The 17525-nt window shown below is 54.2% G+C and overlaps 2 protein-coding genes across 7 annotated transcripts; both read left to right on the forward strand.

Moving 5' to 3' along the window:
* The first annotated feature begins 3232 nt into the window (after positions 1-3232).
* Aqp2 (aquaporin 2) lies at positions 3233-11124 on the forward strand. 4 transcript variants are annotated; one of them, XM_013079068.3, is made up of 5 exons: positions 3242-3747; positions 6523-6687; positions 7076-7136; positions 7852-7995; positions 8631-11124. In XM_013079068.3, exons 1-5 carry the CDS (start codon positions 3388-3390, stop codon positions 8696-8698), a joined length of 798 nt encoding a protein of 265 aa, XP_012934522.2. In that variant the 5' UTR covers positions 3242-3387; the 3' UTR covers positions 8699-11124. The 4 variants fall into 4 exon arrangements, with proteins under 4 accessions (XP_012934521.2, XP_012934522.2, XP_004863063.2 ...); XM_004863007.4 differs by having other exon boundaries at positions 3253-3747; positions 7076-7156; XM_013079067.3 differs by having other exon boundaries at positions 3233-3747; positions 7852-11124.
* Positions 11125-12364: 1240 nt separating this feature from the next.
* Aqp5 (aquaporin 5) lies at positions 12365-17525 on the forward strand. 3 transcript variants are annotated; one of them, XM_087200141.1, is made up of 6 exons: positions 12365-13017; positions 13449-13692; positions 14256-14486; positions 15663-15827; positions 16258-16341; positions 16845-17525. In XM_087200141.1, the coding sequence occupies exons 3-6, from the start codon at positions 14262-14264 to the stop codon at positions 17028-17030; spliced, it is 660 nt and encodes a 219-aa protein (XP_087056267.1). In that variant the 5' UTR covers positions 12365-13017; positions 13449-13692; positions 14256-14261; the 3' UTR covers positions 17031-17525. The 3 variants fall into 3 exon arrangements, with proteins under 3 accessions (XP_087056267.1, XP_087056266.1, XP_004863062.2); XM_087200140.1 differs by lacking the exon at positions 12365-13017 and having other exon boundaries at positions 13109-13692; XM_004863005.4 differs by lacking the exons at positions 12365-13017; positions 13449-13692 and having other exon boundaries at positions 14065-14486.

Below are 17525 nucleotides of genomic sequence, written 5' to 3' on the forward strand. Positions count from 1 at the left end.
AATCCCCGGTACCAAAAAAAAAAAAAAAAAAAGAGAGAGAGAGAGAGAAAGAAAGCCTACCCCCGGTTTGGTCATCTTCCTTGTCTGACTTTTAAAAAATGTTATTTTTAATTGTGGTCAAATGCACATAACATAAAATGTGCCATCTTAATAATTTTTTATTTACTTAATGTACTTATTTAATTTATTTATTTGTGTGTGTGTGAGTTACTGAAGATTGAAGCCAGGGCCTCAAACATGCTAGGCAAGAGTTCACCCACTGAGTTATACCTGCAGCCCTTTTTATTTTGAGATAGAGTCCCACTAAGTTACCCAGGCTGGCTTCGAATTCATGATCCTCCTGTCTCAGGCTCCAGTGTTTTTTTTTCAGGTATGCAATGAATATAATTGAAATAGTATAGCTCAACAGAGGAAAAGAAATAAGAAGCCAAGATTTGATTTGCATCCTTATCACTATTTCTAGGGTCCCTCTAACTTGATGTAAACTTCTCACAATTTCCAAGGAAATTCCTATTCCACTCCTATTTTATCATAAATAAATTGAATAGTTTTTCTGTTTGTATGACAAAACAGGAAAGACTCCTGTATTGTCACCATGCCTAGCCCTCTTAACTATTTTTAAATGCACAATTCATTGGTATTAGGTAATTCACATTGGTGTGCATCCCCTTCCAGGAAGGCATTTTTGTCATATTCTAATTAGTAGAGCATGATAGATGTATAGTTGTTTCTTTCTGGTCACTGTAGACAAAATGTAGCTGCCCCCTTGGGGGAGCCCTGCTGCCCACCTAGAGCCACAGCAAGAGGCCCCTGGCTGTGACAGGAGCACTTTCTTCTTCCCTGGCACCGACAGAGCGCAGAGTGCAAAGCACAGGGGGACGTAGTCATGGCTGGCCCCTACTCCAAGCCTACTCTGGCTTGAAGCCAGACCAGAACGGCCTGAACATACTGTGGCTCTGTGGAAATCACCTCTCTCCAGACTTCATGTTCTCATTTGTAAAGTGAGCCCCTGTAAGGTTTTTGTTCATTGCAGTGCTGGAGATTGAACCCAGGGACTCAAGCATGATGTGTTCTACCATGGAGCCTCACACTAACCCCATGCTTCCAAATATATGATTGTGTAACTGAATGACCAAATACACACACGTACCATAAACACACACAGACTTGGGTTGGGGTTCATGGGCTACAAAGAGAAGCCGTGACATCTATTCTGGGTTTATAATAAGAGCGGAGTGGGCTAGAGGCAATCTGCTCAGAGTGAAGGGTCAATGAGCCACTCCTCAAGATCATGAACACCTTGGCCAGAAAGGGTGTGTGGCTCATCCAAGGGCACACAGCCGCTCAGAGGGTAAGAGTGGATTTAAAAATGAGTGTCACAACTTCAGCTCACGTTAGGGGTGTGGGAAGGGTTTTTCAGAGAGTCCTGAGGCCCAGGCTACAACTTAGCAAGAGGCAGGAAAAGTGATACCTGAAGCCATGAATGGAGACAGTGGGGAAGCAAATTCCCTGGGTGAGGAAAGAGGCACAGCCAAGCCTGACCACCTGGATCCTTGTCCCTTTCTTTGTGCAGAGTCTAGAGGTGGGTCCCAGATGCCCCGTGCAAGATTTGGCCATCTTCTCCCCTGCGTCTTTCCCTGGAGTATTTGGGGTGCCTTAGGTTGGGGAAGGGTGGCTCAGTGTGAGGACCAGAGTACCAGATCCCTGTAGGTCAGGCCCTGTCCTAGGCACAAACCCACAAGAGTCCTTGTCCTTTGGAGTCCCCTTCTGCTGGGGTCATATGTTGTTGTTTCTTCCTCCCCTCCTACTCCTTTTTCTCTTCCTTAATAGCGGTACCCTGTATACACAGGTGCGTGGCATACATTTTCAGCTGCAAAACACTTTCCCATTTGTGATCTTACTGTGTTCTCGAGACAATTGGGCAGGGAGGGTATCATTGCTCCCATCAATCAGATGAGGAAACAGGCTTGAAGTGTGACTTGGCGGTGGAGGGTGCTAGAAGCTCTCCAAACCAGGTTCCGGTCTCAGCTCAGCCCCCAGCTTGCTGGACCCCTTGAATAAGTCGCCTCCCTTCCCCAGGTCTCAGTTTCTCCCCTTTAGCTCAACACAAGGGGCTCCATTCCACAGTTTCCAATCCATCCCAGATTTTCATTCTTGTTACTGTGAATTTCCCCGAGACCTACTGGCCAGGTCAAGAACCTGTACCCTCTGGGCCCACTGGATCCCCCCAAAACAGGAGCAGTACTGAAGGGCATAGGGAAGAGTGGCCACACAAGGGGTGGCTTTGCCTGGACAATGTCTGGGGTGAGTGGGCACCAAGGCCAGAGAGTCTCTTATCAGGCATCACGGCCTCCCTGGGCCTGCACTGCTCACTGCCTCACAGAAATGACCCTGTGGCTGGAGAGGCTCCTGGTCATGCCTAGATGGTCATGCCATGTCATGGCTTCTAGAACACCGAGTTTGGGGTCCTGTCGTACACTGAGCACAGATAATTCTGTGAGTGACACCTGACAGGGCTGCACTGTTGGCCAGATGCTGCTCTGAGGGCTTTGCATCCATGATCACATGATCCTGTGAGCTAGGTTTTATGATCCGCATTCTACAGAGAGAGGCAGGAAAGATAAAGTCTCAGAGTTGAAGCAAAGGAAGGAAAGTCAGGGCCAGGGTCCCAGTGCCACTGAAGGTGGCTCCCTGCCCCAAGGCTGTGGGAGCTGCTGCCAGCTGGGATCTAGGGGGAAGGGAAGCTTAATGACTTATGAGTGTTTAACTGCGAGAAAGTAAGCATGAAACAAGAAAGCTTTATGCCTTAGAAATATGTTACAAGTCAACCAGTTGTTTTCCATCCCTTTCAAGAAGGAATTAATTGGAGGTCAGACAGTGGGAAGAACTTTCCAATCATTAGAAGGGTACGGTGACATTGGCTCTGATGGTTGGTGACGAGAGAGGTGTCACCCCAGTCTTGATCAACAGTTCGGGTCAGAGACGGGGGTACCAAGTGAGCGTCCCTCCAGAGGATTTGTGTTTGCAGATGGGGGTGGGGGAGGCCCTGGGCAGCAGCTCTGGGGCAACCAAGGGAATAAACACGGAAAATAGGGGACGTCAGTCCTTATCTGAAGCTCATTAATGAGGAACATTAGTCAGCTGTGAAGGCTCAGATGGGGTGATAGGCATGTAGGTGGGCAGGGGTGAGGGGCAGGGACAGAGGGAGACATGGCGGAGAAGAGGTACTGGCCACCTCCACCCCACGTGCCCGACTGCAGGACGGAAGGACCCTATAAGTGCCCTTGGCCCAGCCTCCCAGAGGCCCAGAGAAAGAGAGAAAGAGAGCGTGCACCACAAATCCTCCGGGCCCCAGCCCGCTGGGCCAGCCCACAGAAGGCCTGCAGCATGTGGGAGCTCCGGTCCATAGCCTTCTCCAGAGCTGTGTTGGCAGAATTCCTGGCCACGCTCCTCTTTGTCTTCTTTGGCCTTGGCTCAGCCCTCAACTGGCCACAGGCCCTGCCCTCTGTGCTGCAGATTGCCATGGCCTTTGGCCTTAGTATTGGCACCCTGGTGCAGGCTCTAGGCCACATCAGTGGGGCCCATATCAACCCAGCCGTGACTGTGGCCTGCCTGGTGGGCTGCCACGTCTCTTTCCTCCGAGCCATCTTCTACGTGGCTGCCCAGCTTCTGGGAGCAGTAGCAGGGGCTGCTCTGCTCCATGAGATCACACCAGCAGAAATCCGCGGGGACCTGGCTATCAATGCTGTGAGTAGCCAGGACTTGGTCCCTTCTTCGAGGGGCTGGTCCTGGGGAGCCACTTGTGAAGGATGAGTTAGGAGGGACTGACTGTGGGTGGGGGTCTGGATGTCGAGGCCGAGACAGACACAGCAGCCCTAGGAGAATCAGGGTCGGTGGGGCCATGGAGCAGAGTCGGGATAAGAGCAGGGGAACCAGGACTTGTCACCAGACCTCAAGGAGGAAGAGTGCAGCAAGGTTTCTGTTGGACTCGCTGCCTGCACTACAGTGAGGACTGGGCCAGACCTCAGCAGGGGACAACGTCCCAGAGCAAACAGGCCTTCTGAGCCAGGGGACCTCAGAGTGCAGCTGCAAGGGTCTTGTACAGAGAAGAGGAACTGAACATTTCTTCCGCTTCTCCTGTATGGGGGCCAGGGGGCCGTCACTCTTCAGAAGCTTGATGCCTTGTAACAGCCCTGAGAGGTAGAGCTAGGCAGGTGAGAACTGAGGCCCCACCACCAGTGGACCCCAACACCAGGCCTCAGACCCAGGCTCGACCTACAAAACCTGTGCTTCTTCCTCCTGAGCCATCATCATCTCAGACTTGTTTGCAAGCACAAAACAGGCTCTGGGATGAAAAGCGATAGCCCCAAAGCTTTGAGGTTTGTCAATATGAGAGAAAACACCAGAAGCTAGAGGATGGGTGCAGGAGCAGGGTCCTCTCAGACCCTGGAGAAGGGCTCGGGAGCCTTAGGTTGGCTGCTGATTATAGGATACTGTGGCTAGTGGGGCACCTCAGGCACGTTAGGAGCTGAAGGTGATGCCGTGACCCCTGTCCTGGGTCGGTGCCGGAAATCTGAGGGCCGGGGACATGGTCCTCTTGTCACGTTCCCACACTGCAGCCCTGCCAGCAAGTGCCTCCTCCACAGTTCCATCTCCCGAATGGCCTGGCCTGCTCCGTGCCTGGGCCCCGATGTCGCTGAAGAGTCCTCCATCGTCTCTCTGGTCGTCCTCTCCTCGGTACAAGTGGCCTTCCTTGTGCAAGAGGCAGAGTTTCCCTGTTGGGAACTTCTTCCTTCTTCAAAATATGGAAGATATGATGAGGCTAAGAGCACAGGAGCAAAAAAAAGGTTACCATGGGCAAGGTGGTGGAGGACTGTGCCCATTTCCATTGAGAACAAAATGAGTTCATTTTGCAGCGGGGAGAGGCCCAGCTAGAAAAGAGGAACTTCTGGAGCACATGGCCAAGGAATTCCTTTTCTAGTATTAGGGTACTTGGAGCACAAAGGAGCCCTGGAGAATACTCAGTTCTGCTCTTCCATCACTTTTCAGTGGACCAGGGCCCTAGAAAGGGCAGGCTCTGGGAAGCCTCCTCCAAGGTGGTCCTGAGCATTTATCATCCTGAAGAACTGGAGAGAACCCTGCCTGGCTAGAATGGGGCAGCAGTGGGACCGACTTCCCCTGAGGCTAAGGAAAGCCAGATGACCCCTCCCCCCCAAGGCAGTCCCAGGTGTCCTCTAGAGATGCTGAGAGCCAGTCTGGCCACCAGAAAGTTGCCATTGATGTACATCTTCCCTGTGCCAGGCCAGACACTATCTCCCCCTTGGTACAAACCTATGAGGTAAATTCTGTTGTTTTCCCATCCTGAGCGGTAAGTTGAGGCTCAGCATTCAATAGATCCAAATGACAGAGGCGATAGGCATGTACATACTGTTCCCTCTGAGCAGTCATTTACCAACAGGAAGGGGGCTGGGACAGCCCTTGTCATTTTCAGTCCTCACACACCCCTCCAGAATCTGTTTTGTTAGCCCCATTTTACAGAGGGAGAACCTGAGTCGAAAGCAAGCAGGGTCCACAGCAAATCAGATACCTTCAAAGTATCTGCCCCCAAAGCTCCCTTCACTGACCCTTAGAGGCTCTGACCTGGACGGCAAGAGGAGGGATGGAGGTCCAACCCTGGAAAGAACTAAGGGTGCCAGCCTGATGTCCAGGTAGGGGTCAGGGCCTGGAGAAGGAGCATAGGAGTTGAAGTGTCTCAGCTCCAACCTGCCCCAGAGGGTAGGGTGTCGGGTACAAGATGACAAAACCCAGAGAGACATCCAGTGCTAGGTATCGCCCAGTTATGAAACTGCCTCTTTGGGAAGCCCTGAATTCTTTCCTTGCCCAGGGCAGGGTGTGCTGGGACCAAGGCACCCTGCATGGTCTGGAGGCGGCACAGGCCGGCCTTCCCCACCCCCACCCCCACCTCTACAGGATGTGCAGTGAGCAAACCACAGGGCAAAACTAGGGGAGGCCTGGAATGCAGTGGGGAGCAGCAAGTGTGAGGGGAAGCGTTGTCTGCTGTACTCGTGGAGCTGGGATCACTCCAGGCCATCCCTCCCACCCAAGTCCCTAGAACTTGGCCCTGGGAACCATTTGACCACAAGAAGAAAGACCCCTGGACGCTCACGTCCATGGCTTGTGGCCTAGAGAAAGGAAGCTCTTCCTATTATCTTCCTCATGGAGCTGAAACCTCTTCAGAACTGAAATTCGGGATAGGAGCATCTTTTTCCTCTCATACTGTAGGCACACAACCTCAGCCCCCAGATTGAATGGCTAAGGAGCCAGTTTTCCTATCTCTGACTGGAGGCCCTGGGCCGTCCTGGGCTCCATCAGAAAGAAGTTGGCAGGAGTGCCAGATAAGGTGTCTGGCAAGGTGTTGTGGCTCTAGCTCAGGGGCTTCCCTGGAGCTGATGCAGGTGGGCAGGAGAATGGAGCCAACAGCATGATCAGTGTCCCTCCCATTTATCCCTTCTCTGTCCCCAGCTCAACCACAACACAACAGCTGGCCAGGCGGTGACTGTGGAGCTCTTCCTGACCCTGCAGCTGGTGCTCTGCATCTTTGCCTCCACCGACGAACGCCGTGGGGACAATCTGGGCAGCCCTGCCCTCTCCATCGGTTTCTCCGTGACCCTGGGGCATCTTCTTGGGGTAGGTCATGGACTTGGGTTTCAGCTTCCCTTGAGGGAACACAGAGACACAGAGATCTTCGTCAAAGAAACCGAAACACGGACCACTCTAGAGACGTACACAAGGAACTCCTAAAAGTGATAGGCTTAAAGACCCTCAGAGAGACAGATATACAGAACACCCAGGAAGGACACACAACCCAGAGTGCTGACTCCCAGATATCCCAGAGGGACAGACAGATACCTCTCCAGCCCCAAAGGTATACAGAGCCTGGTAATTAAATCATGATGTCAATTGCCCGTCCAACGGATTTCATTTAGGTTAAGGTCAAGCGTTGGAGAGGGAGTACAAGGACTCCCAGCCCTGTCCTCACCTTCTTTTTCTCTTTGACCCCAACTTCCTATCACAGATCTACTACACTGGCTGCTCCATGAATCCTGCCCGCTCACTAGCTCCAGCTGTTGTCACCGGCAAGTTTGATGACCACTGGGTAATGGCTGGAACCCCTGTTTTCCCCTTTCCTAAAAGTTCATCTCAGAGGGAGAACGAGGGCTAGAATAAACTGTGCAAGAGGCTCAGCAGCTCCATACTCCTCCTTCTGGGGCCCTGTTAGGCCCTGGGTTTCATCCTTGAGAACTAGTGCCAAAGACTCAGTTTCCTCTCCCTGTCCCCAGCTGTAAATGAGGATGACAACATTTCTTACCTTACTAGCTTCTTGGGAAAACTATGTGGGATTTCCCATATAAAATACATACCACAACGCCCAGCACTTAGAACTCAGTAAACGGTAATATCTATAACAGCTAACATCCTTTTATTACTGAACACTTACCTAGTGCTTAGTGTGCACTAGGCTCTGCTCTAAGTGCCTTGTAAACATCAACTCATTTAGTTTTCTCGACCCTAGGAGGGAGGCATTCTTAGAATGAAAGAAAACAGGCACAAAGTCAAGCATCGCGTTCACCCAGCAAGTGAAAGACTCACAATTCGCTCCCTTGCCCTCCATACTAACAAGTCGTCCTCAGTAGCTCGTGTTGCCATTACTAACTACACGAACAAGTATTCTGGTGTATTAGCCGCGTGAGAAGCCCCTATCCCGCGTGCGGGGAAGTGCGCTGGTCCCAGACCCCAGAAGACGCCCGCTCCCCGGGTGCACGGTGCCAGCGCTCGCTCCTCTCACCTCAGGTCTTCTGGATCGGACCCCTGGTCGGCGCCATCCTGGGCTCCCTTCTCTACAACTACGTGCTGTTCCCCTCGGCCAAGAGCCTGTCGGAGCGTCTGGCTGTGCTGAAGGGCCTGGAGCCCGACACCGACTGGGAGGAGCGCGAGGTGCGGCGCCGGCAGTCAGTGGAGCTGCACTCGCCACAGAGCCCGCCGCGGGGCAGCAAGGCCTGAGCCTCCTTTGGCCCCGAAGGCAGGCCGCGCGGCCACGCTGGGATGCGGCCGGATGCGGAAGGCCCAGCCTGTTCCTCCTCTCCCCAGTCCCAAGGCTGGCTTCCAGTGCAGAGCAGCTGCTTCCAGGACGAGTATTCGGCCAGCGCTGTGGGGCAGCAGGAACGGGGCCTGGGGGACAGCAGTGAGCCTGACATTCCCCTGCTGGAAGCTGTGCACTGCTGTAGCAGTGACCCTCTTCTGGTCCTTTACAGGGAGCTGAGGACTTTGAGACCCAGCTGGGAAGGGAGGGAGGCCAGGTGGGAAGCTCTGAAAGCCCACCCAGGTACTTGGGTGGGAAGTGTTCAGACCCTCACCATAGGGCTTGGATCTAGGAATGGTGAATGCCATTTTGCTAATGTACAAATGTATATTCATCCCTACTTTCCTCTGTCCTCCAGTGCAGGGTTTGCATGTGTCTGAGTGTGAACTGGCATGCCGATGGTGATATAAGTGTGCAGGGCTGGGACTCTCACTCCCCCCCCCTTTGATCCCCTCCTCCCACACCTGCAATAAATCTGCTTCTTCTGCAGTGGATGAATCCTCAGAGCCAGTCACTCCCAGGAGAAGAGGAAAGGAGAGTCTGAAGGAAAGTCCCTGATTTCCTTGACTTGCCCCTTCTGGAAAATTCCTCCCAGCTGCAGCACTGGGCCTCACAACTTGCCCTCACTCATTGCTGGAGGTGGAGAAGTATCAACCAGAAAACAGCTCCCCCAGAAATGGCCTCTGGAAAAAGGAGGGCTGAGAGGATTTCCTTTCTGCCCTTAGGGAGGACTCTTCAAAGGGAATTGTGTGGGCATACGTGTGTACACACCTGCATGTGTGTGCATGCATGCAAACATGTGCACAAATGCTCACACACAAGACATCCATCTGGGAGGAGGGGACAGACCCAGAGATTAGGCTTCTTGGGTGGAGAAAACTAAAGCCCTTTGTGGGCCCCTGACCTTTGTCTTCAAGAGGGGGAGATTTGCAACTAGACACTTCTTGAAAGGAGACACTCAGTTTCGCAAGTGAGCCTGTTGAAGCTCACGCCTATGGCTGGCTGGGCAAGGCACTCGGGCGTGCGGCGTGCGTGCAACCACGGCACCAGGCAGCAGCCACTCCTCCTTCAGCCACTCCGGGCAGCATCTTCCTCCCCAGAAAATCTCTGTTCCCTCCCTCTTAGGGGTGGAACCAGAGACTCCCCTTTAAGCCTCTTCTGGTTCCCACACTGAACATTTATTGTGGACTGCAAAGACCACAAAAGGAAATGACTTGCCTGGGGTGAAGGCAGATCTGAGTCTAGAAACTAGGTTTCTGTTTCCAGGCCAGTGCAATGGTTCTCAAATGAGATTACCTAGGATTAAGTGAGACCATGCATGTAAAGATGCTTTGTGAACAGTAATTCTTGAACCATTAGCATGCATTATTAGGATGATTCTCATTTCTGCTTCCTTGGGTGGGAGGAGTATGCAGAAGGGAGCTTACCTTTAGCCTCCTTCACCTCTTTTAGTTGGTGGTCAAAGGAGAGCCCCGAAAGCCCCAAGCTCTGGGCTGAAGGAAGTGGTTTGGCTGGACTTATCCCAGGCCAGCCTCTGACCCTCTCATGATCTTGAGCACACACCAGCAGCTCTTCCTCTTCCTTCCTCCTACCACCCAGACCCATCCAGCCCCTTCCTCCCTCCAGCCTGCTGCACAACTGGCCCAGGATCACACCTTAAGCCCCTCTCTTCATGTTCTCTGTTGCCCCAGGCTTTCAAGACTTTTGTGTTTGTCTCACACTTTACCAAACTCCTGCTGGCTGCGTGCCTTTCTCCCCTCGGCTTCCTTCACAAATAGACTGTGTTAAGGAACATCTCTGTTGCAGCTGTGCCCCTCTCATGCAGGCTCTTTTCGGTCTTCCTTGACCAAAGCTCTCTTTGAAGTTAGAAAAAGGCTTTCTGGGCCATAGCCGCTGTGGGCAGGACACTCCCTCCCCAAACCCCTTCCTCCTGGTAGCTGAGTTCTCTTGTTCTAGAAGTCAGCAAGGCACCTCATCCACGCCCCACTCCATTCTAACAAACAGGCACCAAGAATCTCTCTCCATGTCTGTACCACTTCCTAGATTGCATCTCACCAGAAACCAAGTGTGAGATTCCCCGGCATGGCACTTCCAGTGCCTACTGCCCAGATTGAGATCAGAGGCCAGTGCACCAGGATTCCAAGTGATGGCGGTAGAGGGAAATTGACAGTTACTGAGCAGCTCTGAGTTCCAATCAGGAAGGACAATGACCCTCAGCCATGCAAAGTTTTACTATTTCCAAAGCGCTCCCTTAGTATCCCTGTGATTGCCTCCCAATCCTGTGAAATAGGTAGAATAAATACTGTTCTTCCTATCTTCTAGATTCAGAAACCGAGGCTGAGAGGCTGGCCTAACAACACACAGTCAGTATGGATCAAAGACTTGAACTCAGGTTCTCTTATGTAAACTCCCATGATCTCTTCTCTAAGACAAGCCCTAGGCTCCTCCTGGGAGCCCCTGGCAGAAACCAGAACATTCAGCTGGGCCTGTGCGGCCCAGCCCAGCCCAGGCCACTGTCTGCGAGTCGACACAGAGCCTGGTAGAGACAAGGGAGGGAGAAAATGACAAGAGACACAGGGCTGGTTTGTGCCTTTGAAGGGCACCCAGGGAGGTCAGACGTACCCACAGCAGAAAGAAGCAAGGCGGCATGGAGCCAGACCTGCAGGCCCTTGAGCTGGGACAAACAAGGCTGAGCTGAGAGGAGGGGGTGGTTGGCCACCAGGTCCCAGCACCATCCTTTTCCACACTCCCACTTTGTGTCAAATGATCTGGTACCTGCAAAAGTTGCTTTGATGTTTTGTGTGTTTGAGCTGTGATTTCATGCATATCCAATGTCTTCCCGTTAGATTGTAAGTCCTTGGGACAGGACACCTTCCAGTTCATGCAGGGCATTCTCCTGTCTACCTTCTCTCATTGGTCCTTATCTAACACAGTGCTCTGCATATAGTAAGCACTCAATAAATGCTCATTTGTCTATCAATAAAGACTGTTTCTTCCACAACTTGGAAATGACAAAGTTCAGGTGCCTGAAAACAGACTGAGCACCCTACCATTTTTACCCCAGCCCTCAGCTTCTCCCAGGGAATCCAAAGATCCTTCTATCAGAATAGAAGAGGAAGGGCTCTTCCTGAGAGATTCCAGCTCTCCTAGCCTGGAAAGGTCCCAAGGAGGCATTGCTTTGGAGCTGGCAAATGGGACCTTGAATGCTCAGCAGAGACAATTTCAGGACATAGTAGCTCCTGGAATTTCTTGTAACAACCTGGGAGTAGAGTGACCCAGATGGTTGGAGAAAAGGAAGCACCTCACCCACAGGCCTAGGCTTTGTCTCACCAGGTCCACTCCTGGTGACCAAGTCTGTGGCAACCTGTGCTTCCCATCTCAGGTCACTGTGTGATCCTGGGCAAGTAACCTCTGCCCTCACTAGGTAGCTTGGAGTTAAGTCTCACAGGCAGAGGTCAAATATGATCTATAATTGTATAGACTGTGTTATGAATCTATAAAACGGCATGAACAAGTTGCTGGGCTTTACAGTCCTACATTAGCTGGAAAGGACTACGCTCAAATCCTCAGGTAGATGCTTCCCTCTGCAGCTCAGCCTCCTGGGAACACCAAGTGGATGGAGCTGGAGACCTGTGGAAGAGAGTGCTGGGAGGGAGGATTGAAAAGAAGGTGGAAGGGTGCAGACTGAAGGTGAGTTCAGCAGTGGAGGAGCCTGGCCCCGAAGCCTCTGGGGTGATCAGGCCCTTCTGCAGCTGAGCCTCAGGTCCTGAAGAAAATCCTATATATAACTTCCAGGCCCTGCTAGGGGCAGGGCCTTGGGGCCCATGGGAGAAAGGACAGACAGTCTTTCTACCTTAAGAGAGAGGGGGAGGAGGAGCTGCTGCAGCAGGAAATGCCAGAGCAAAGCAGGAACAATAGTGGGGTTTCTTTGGCCCCTGTTTGCTTTGGCCTCTTAGCTGCTAAGGAGCCCACAGCTGCTCCTCCAGGTCCTTGGCTTCCCTGAAGCTCCACCCCTTGGCCCCTGCCTGGCAGACTGACCGGAGGCACCTGTTCTCTCTCTCTCTGCTGCACCCTAGGGCTTGGACCCACGGGACATTTTAATTCATGCTACAGCCGGATATGTGCTCAGTGCTTCTCAAGCACTTGTGGTGACAGCGGGGCGGGGTGCAGCTCCCCTCTCAGAATCCAGAAGGTGGGTCTCTGCCATTTCCCAAGCTCTGAGGAGCCTTCCAGCCCTCATTCTCACACGCCAAACCTGGGGAGGAGAAGATGGAGGGTGAGAGGGAGTAGGAGCTCAAAGAGGAGGGATAAGGACAGGTGGAAGAAGCTCCCAGTCCAAGAATGGAAGGACTTGACTTTGGGGGGCCTGAAAAACACCAAGTGTAAGAGACACTGGCACAGAAAATCAGGTCGAGGTAGACAAAAATGAAGAAAGACAGAAAAATTAGAAGAAAGGGGAAGGGGATGAAGAAATAATTGAGGTAGGTTAGGTACATGCAGGAGCTGCACCCAGGGAATGTAATGATTATGTCCTGGAGACGTGGGCTGACATAAAAATGAAAAGAGGCAGAGGGAAGATGAGATCCAGAGGAGGCAGAAGCATGGATAGAAACAGAGAGACTAAGACTGTAAAAGGAAGGGAGGGAAAAACAAAGAATGAGAAAGTATAAGACAGAGAGAGAGATCGAGGGAGGAGAATTTAAGACACAGACTGAGTCTTAAATAACAAAGGCAGTGAGACCAAGAAAGTGAGAGGGGAAAAGAAGAGCAGGGAAGAGACCGGTGGAGAGGGACAGAGACGAAGAGAGAGACAAGAAGATGGAGAAAACCAGGTGTGGAGGCTCACACCTGTCGTCCTAGCACTCTGGGAGGCAGAGGTAGGAAGAGCCACAGTTCAAACCCAGCCTGGGCAACTGAACAAGACCCGGTCTTCAGAAAAAGGACTGGCGGGGGTGGGGGTGGGGGTGGCTCAGTGCGAAGGTCCTGGGTTCGATCCCCAGTACTCACGAATAAAAATGAGGACCAAATCATGGGGCTTGGACAAACACAGGGATAAGGAGCGAGAGATTTACAGGGAGAGGCTGCAAAGGGAGAGACTATGGAGGCTGAGAGGAGGAGAAGGAGAAGGAGAAGCAAAGATCCCGATTGACTGGGGATCTCCTGGGGGGGCCGGCAGAGACCCAGCCCTGGCAGGGGATCCTTGGCATGTGTGACCCCAAGACAAACCTTGCCGAGACTCGAGGGATCCCCAAGAGGGCTGTGCCCCAGGACGGCGGCGGCAGCCCCAGGGAGTCTGCTGCCCCGTCAGGTGCTGCCCGATGCTCGGCGTCCAGGATTGCTAAACGCGCAGGCTGGCCCAGTGCCCTGCGGTGCCCTACGCCCCTGCTCAAGCTGACAGACAGGGAACCGAGAGGCGCAGTCTTCAGAGAAGTGCATTACTCTGGCTGTATCCGTGGGTGAGGCCGAGTCAGGAAGGATGCTCGGGTCAGGAGGAAAAGGAAAAGGAGGAGCTGGGCAAGGACCTGGAGAGAAGAAATGAAGGCCAGGAGCAGGTAGGCTTCAGACCCTGTCGGACGGGAGAGGCCGCACGAGCGGAGAACTCGGGAGCTGCCCGGCGCTCACCATGCTCAGGTCTTCGGCCGCCCAGCCGGTCTACACCGCCGGCTGGGTCACCTGGCCAGGGCGGGCGGGCCGCCGCGCGGGCGTGGGGGTGGGCGCGCGGCCGGGGGCGCGCGGGGCCCAGGCGGCGGTGGCCGGGTCCGCTCCGTGCGCGGGAGCCGCCCACTGCCCCCCCGCGCGCGCCCCGCGGCCCGGCGCCCGCCCCGTATATAGCGCGCAGAGCCAGGTCGCCGGCCGCCCAGCGTGCGCGGGACACAGCGCCCGCCCGACCCCCAGACCCGGCCCCGGCCCCGGCCCCGGCCCCACCAGCGCCCCCGCCCCAGCGCGTGCCCCCCGCCGCTGCGGCCGGGCCCCCGAGGCCACCATGAAGAAGGAGATGTGCTCCGTGGCCTTCCTCAAGGCGGTCTTCGCGGAGTTCCTGGCCACCCTCATCTTTGTCTTCTTCGGTCTCGGCTCGGCCCTCAAGTGGCCATCGGCACTGCCCTCCATTCTCCAGATCTCCATGGCCTTTGGCTTGGCCATAGGCACCCTGGCCCAAGCCCTGGGGCCCGTGAGTGGAGGCCACATCAACCCCGCCGTCACCCTGGCGCTCTTAGTAGGCAACCAGATCTCACTGCTCCGGGCTGTCTTCTACGTGGCAGCCCAGCTGGTGGGTGCCATTGCCGGAGCAGGCATCCTTTACGGGGTGGCACCGACCAATGCCCGGGGCAACCTGGCCGTCAACGCGGTGAGTCCCATCCCACTGAGGGAAGGGTGGGCAGGACCCCCGGGTGTGCTGAGGACCGAGTCCCCCAGGCCCCACCTTGAGAATGCGTCAGCTGAGTGGCCGTCCACACCCTTGCCAGGAAGGCCAGGTAGATGACCCTACAGCAGATCCGTGCCCCCAACAAAGCCACCCCACCTCACATCTGTCTCCTTCATCCCCTTCCCTCCTACTGGCCCACCCTGGCCCCCTTCTGCCTTCCCTCCGGTCTCACCTTTGAGTTCTTCTCTTGAACCCCTCACCTCTCTTGTCTGCGCCAGTACAGTAGTTTTAATGGAACTACTGGAGAGAAACTGTATGGGGTAACCATAGCATCTCTGTGCTTCACTATCTTATTTTATTTCATTTTATTTTGAGATAGGGTCTTGTGTAGTTCAGGCTGGCCTTGAACTCACCGTGGCCTTGTGGTAATCCTCCTGCCACAGACTCCCAAGTGCTGGGATTACAGGCGTGCGCCAACACAACTGGATCTGTGCTTCACTCTTCTTGGCCATTACACAGGGGTGCCCAAACCACAACAGGTGTCATAAGGATTCCGTTTAGATGGAGACCCCCTGTAATGTGGTACCAGTGTACAGTGGCCTCTGTCAAATATTGGTTCCCCCTTTCCTCACCCCTTTCTTCCCTCCCTGCGGCCTCCCTCTCCTGCAGCCCTGGGTTCAGCCCCCTGTCGCATAAAAACTGGGTTCATTAATCAAATACAGAGGAGGATTTTCATGGCCATTGTCAAGCCATGAGTCAGCCACACTGGCGAGACGGGTTTGAGGTTGGCACCAGCAGCGGATTGGGCATGGGTAGGAGGCTGGGGGCAGTTTGCAATAGGCAAACTGGGCAGCTGCCCACAGCAGGGAGGGTAAAAGCCAGCCTGTCGGGGGTGGGGATTGGGCAGACCGTTTGCAAGATGGTATCCAAGAGGAGTTCCCCACACTCTGCCCTTTAGCCACAGGCCTGAACTTCAAGCTTGTGCAAACCGTGAAGTGCACAGTCTCTTCAGAGAATGGCCTCTCTGGGGTGGCACACACAGGGCTTGGCTTCCAGGTGCTCAGACTCCAAGTGTCCTTGGAGGCTGAAAGTCTGATCCTGCAGGCCCTAGCCATGCAGCGGGAAGCAATGAGGTCCTAACCCAACCTCCCCTTCCAGCTCAACAACAACACGACGCCGGGCCAGGCTGTGGTGGTGGAGCTCATTCTGACCTTCCAGCTGGCACTCTGCATCTTCTCCTCCACTGATTCTCGCCGCACCAGCCCCGTGGGCTCCCCAGCCCTGTCCATTGGCTTTTCTGTCACTCTGGGCCACCTTGTGGGGGTGAGTGGGGCTGACACGCCTCAGGGGTGCCACTTGGGGGAGCCACTGGGGCAAATCCAGGAGCCCTGAGGGGCATCCCCTCCAGACTGATGAGCTCTCCCAGAGAGCTTAAGGCTTAGCCTTAAAGACTGCTGGGCCCCAGACTAGCTCCCCCCAAGCCTTCTCTGGACCAGGGAAAGATAGGAGCAGGGGTGGGAAGAGACTAAGGAGTAGTAGACTAAGGGTGGGAGGAGAGCAGGACGTGGGTAGGGCTCCCTGGTTGAGTGGACAGCCAGGATCCATGGAGCAAGAGGTCACCGGCCAAGGAATCAGGAGATTTGAGTTTGAGACCAGGCTGAAACCTGGACTTCTGCACAATCCTGGGAAAGCCCAGCCTCCGGGGGTGGATGGGGAAACGGCCCCTCTCACTGCTGCTCATTGGTCTATCCAGATCTACTTCACTGGCTGCTCCATGAACCCAGCCCGCTCTTTTGGCCCCGCAGTGGTCATGAAACGGTTCAGCTCCTCGCACTGGGTGAGTCTGAACCCTTCTCTTACTCCCTGGAGACAAGGGCCTAGAAACCTGGCCATGGCCTAGAAAAGCTAGCGGCCTTTCTGGATCCTGTGGGTGTTCCTGTGGATCTATCCCCCTGCACGGTTTGTCACTTCCTTTGATCGCTCGTGGTCACTCCTACAAGGACTGTCTTTATGCGGAGGGGAGACCTTGGCCATCTCTGAGGGTCTGTATGTTTGTCCCCTCTGAAGGTTTCTTGTCCCTCTTTAGGGTGTGATAGGAGGGGGCTGTCCCTGTGGAATCTGTCTGCCTCCTTTGAGGGGCTGTGATCCATGTCTAGCCCTGAGGCGTGCAGGGGTCAAGATGTCTGTCCCCAAGGTGGGAGGAAATCTTTCCTTCTGGAGGTCTGGAAGACTACATGTCTGTCTCTTCCAAGGGTCCGTGGTTGTCCGCTGGTAGAGGTTGGGAGCCGTGGTCCCTGCAGCCTGGGGCTCATCCTTTAATGGCTTCCCTGTCTCTACCAGGTCTTCTGGGTGGGACCCATTGTGGGGGCCATGCTGGCTGCCATCCTCTACTTCTATCTGCTGTTCCCCCACTCCCTGAGCCTCAGTGAGCGCATGGCCATCATCAAGGGCACGTATGAACCAGAGGATGACTGGGAAGACCAGCGTGAGGAGCGCAAGAAGACCATAGAGCTGACTGCACACTGACCAGCATCAGGCGGGAGGGAAATCACAGGAGAAAAAAAAAAAAGAAGAAGAAAAACAGGACAGCAAAGCTTCCTTCCTCACAGCTGGTCCTCTTGCCTGGGGAGAAGGTGTTGGCTCCCCGGGCTGCACAGTTTGAAATGAGAACAGGAACCGTGATGGGATGCTCCAGGAGGGGCCAGAGCTGGAGTCTGGTGGGGACCAGGGTTTTCTGTGCTGCTGTAATGTCAGACCTCAGAAATTAGAAAGGCAGTGCCAAGCTTGCATACTGCCCCGGGGCTGGGCCAGACAGGTGTGTCTGTGTTTGCTTCCCTGCTCTCCAACCTCTCCAGAGCTAGAGCCAGCCCCTTGGGGGCCGCCGCAGGCCTCCCCCAGAGCACCTTAGCAGGGAGACAGGCTGTTTCCTTGAATGGCACCTTATTTATTTTTGGACAGGGATGCTTGGAATGGGGCTGCTGGTGTTTGGGTTGGAAATTCCCAATAAAACACTGATCCTCA

The sequence above is a fragment of the Heterocephalus glaber genome, unplaced genomic scaffold, assembly GCF_053883595.1.
Source record: "Heterocephalus glaber isolate CG9 unplaced genomic scaffold, H.glaber_assembly_v1.0 deba00001733, whole genome shotgun sequence".
NCBI lineage: Eukaryota > Metazoa > Chordata > Mammalia > Rodentia > Bathyergidae > Heterocephalus > Heterocephalus glaber.

Bases quoted from the DNA above. Each gene is read 5' to 3' on its own strand.
- Aqp5 (XM_004863005.4), top strand. From the start codon at position 14,124: ATGAAGAAGGAGATGTGCTCCGTGGCCTTCCTCAAGGCGGTCTTCGCG. The intron at 14,487-15,662 runs GTGAGTCCCATC...CTCCCCTTCCAG, and splicing joins GCAACCTGGCCGTCAACGCG to CTCAACAACAACACGACGCC. The intron at 16,342-16,844 runs GTGAGTCTGAAC...TGTCTCTACCAG, and splicing joins GGTTCAGCTCCTCGCACTGG to GTCTTCTGGGTGGGACCCAT.
- Aqp2 (XM_013079067.3), top strand. From the start codon at position 3,388: ATGTGGGAGCTCCGGTCCATAGCCTTCTCCAGAGCTGTGTTGGCAGAA. The intron at 3,748-6,522 runs GTGAGTAGCCAG...CTCTGTCCCCAG, and splicing joins GGGACCTGGCTATCAATGCT to CTCAACCACAACACAACAGC. The intron at 6,688-7,075 runs GTAGGTCATGGA...TTCCTATCACAG, and splicing joins CCCTGGGGCATCTTCTTGGG to ATCTACTACACTGGCTGCTC.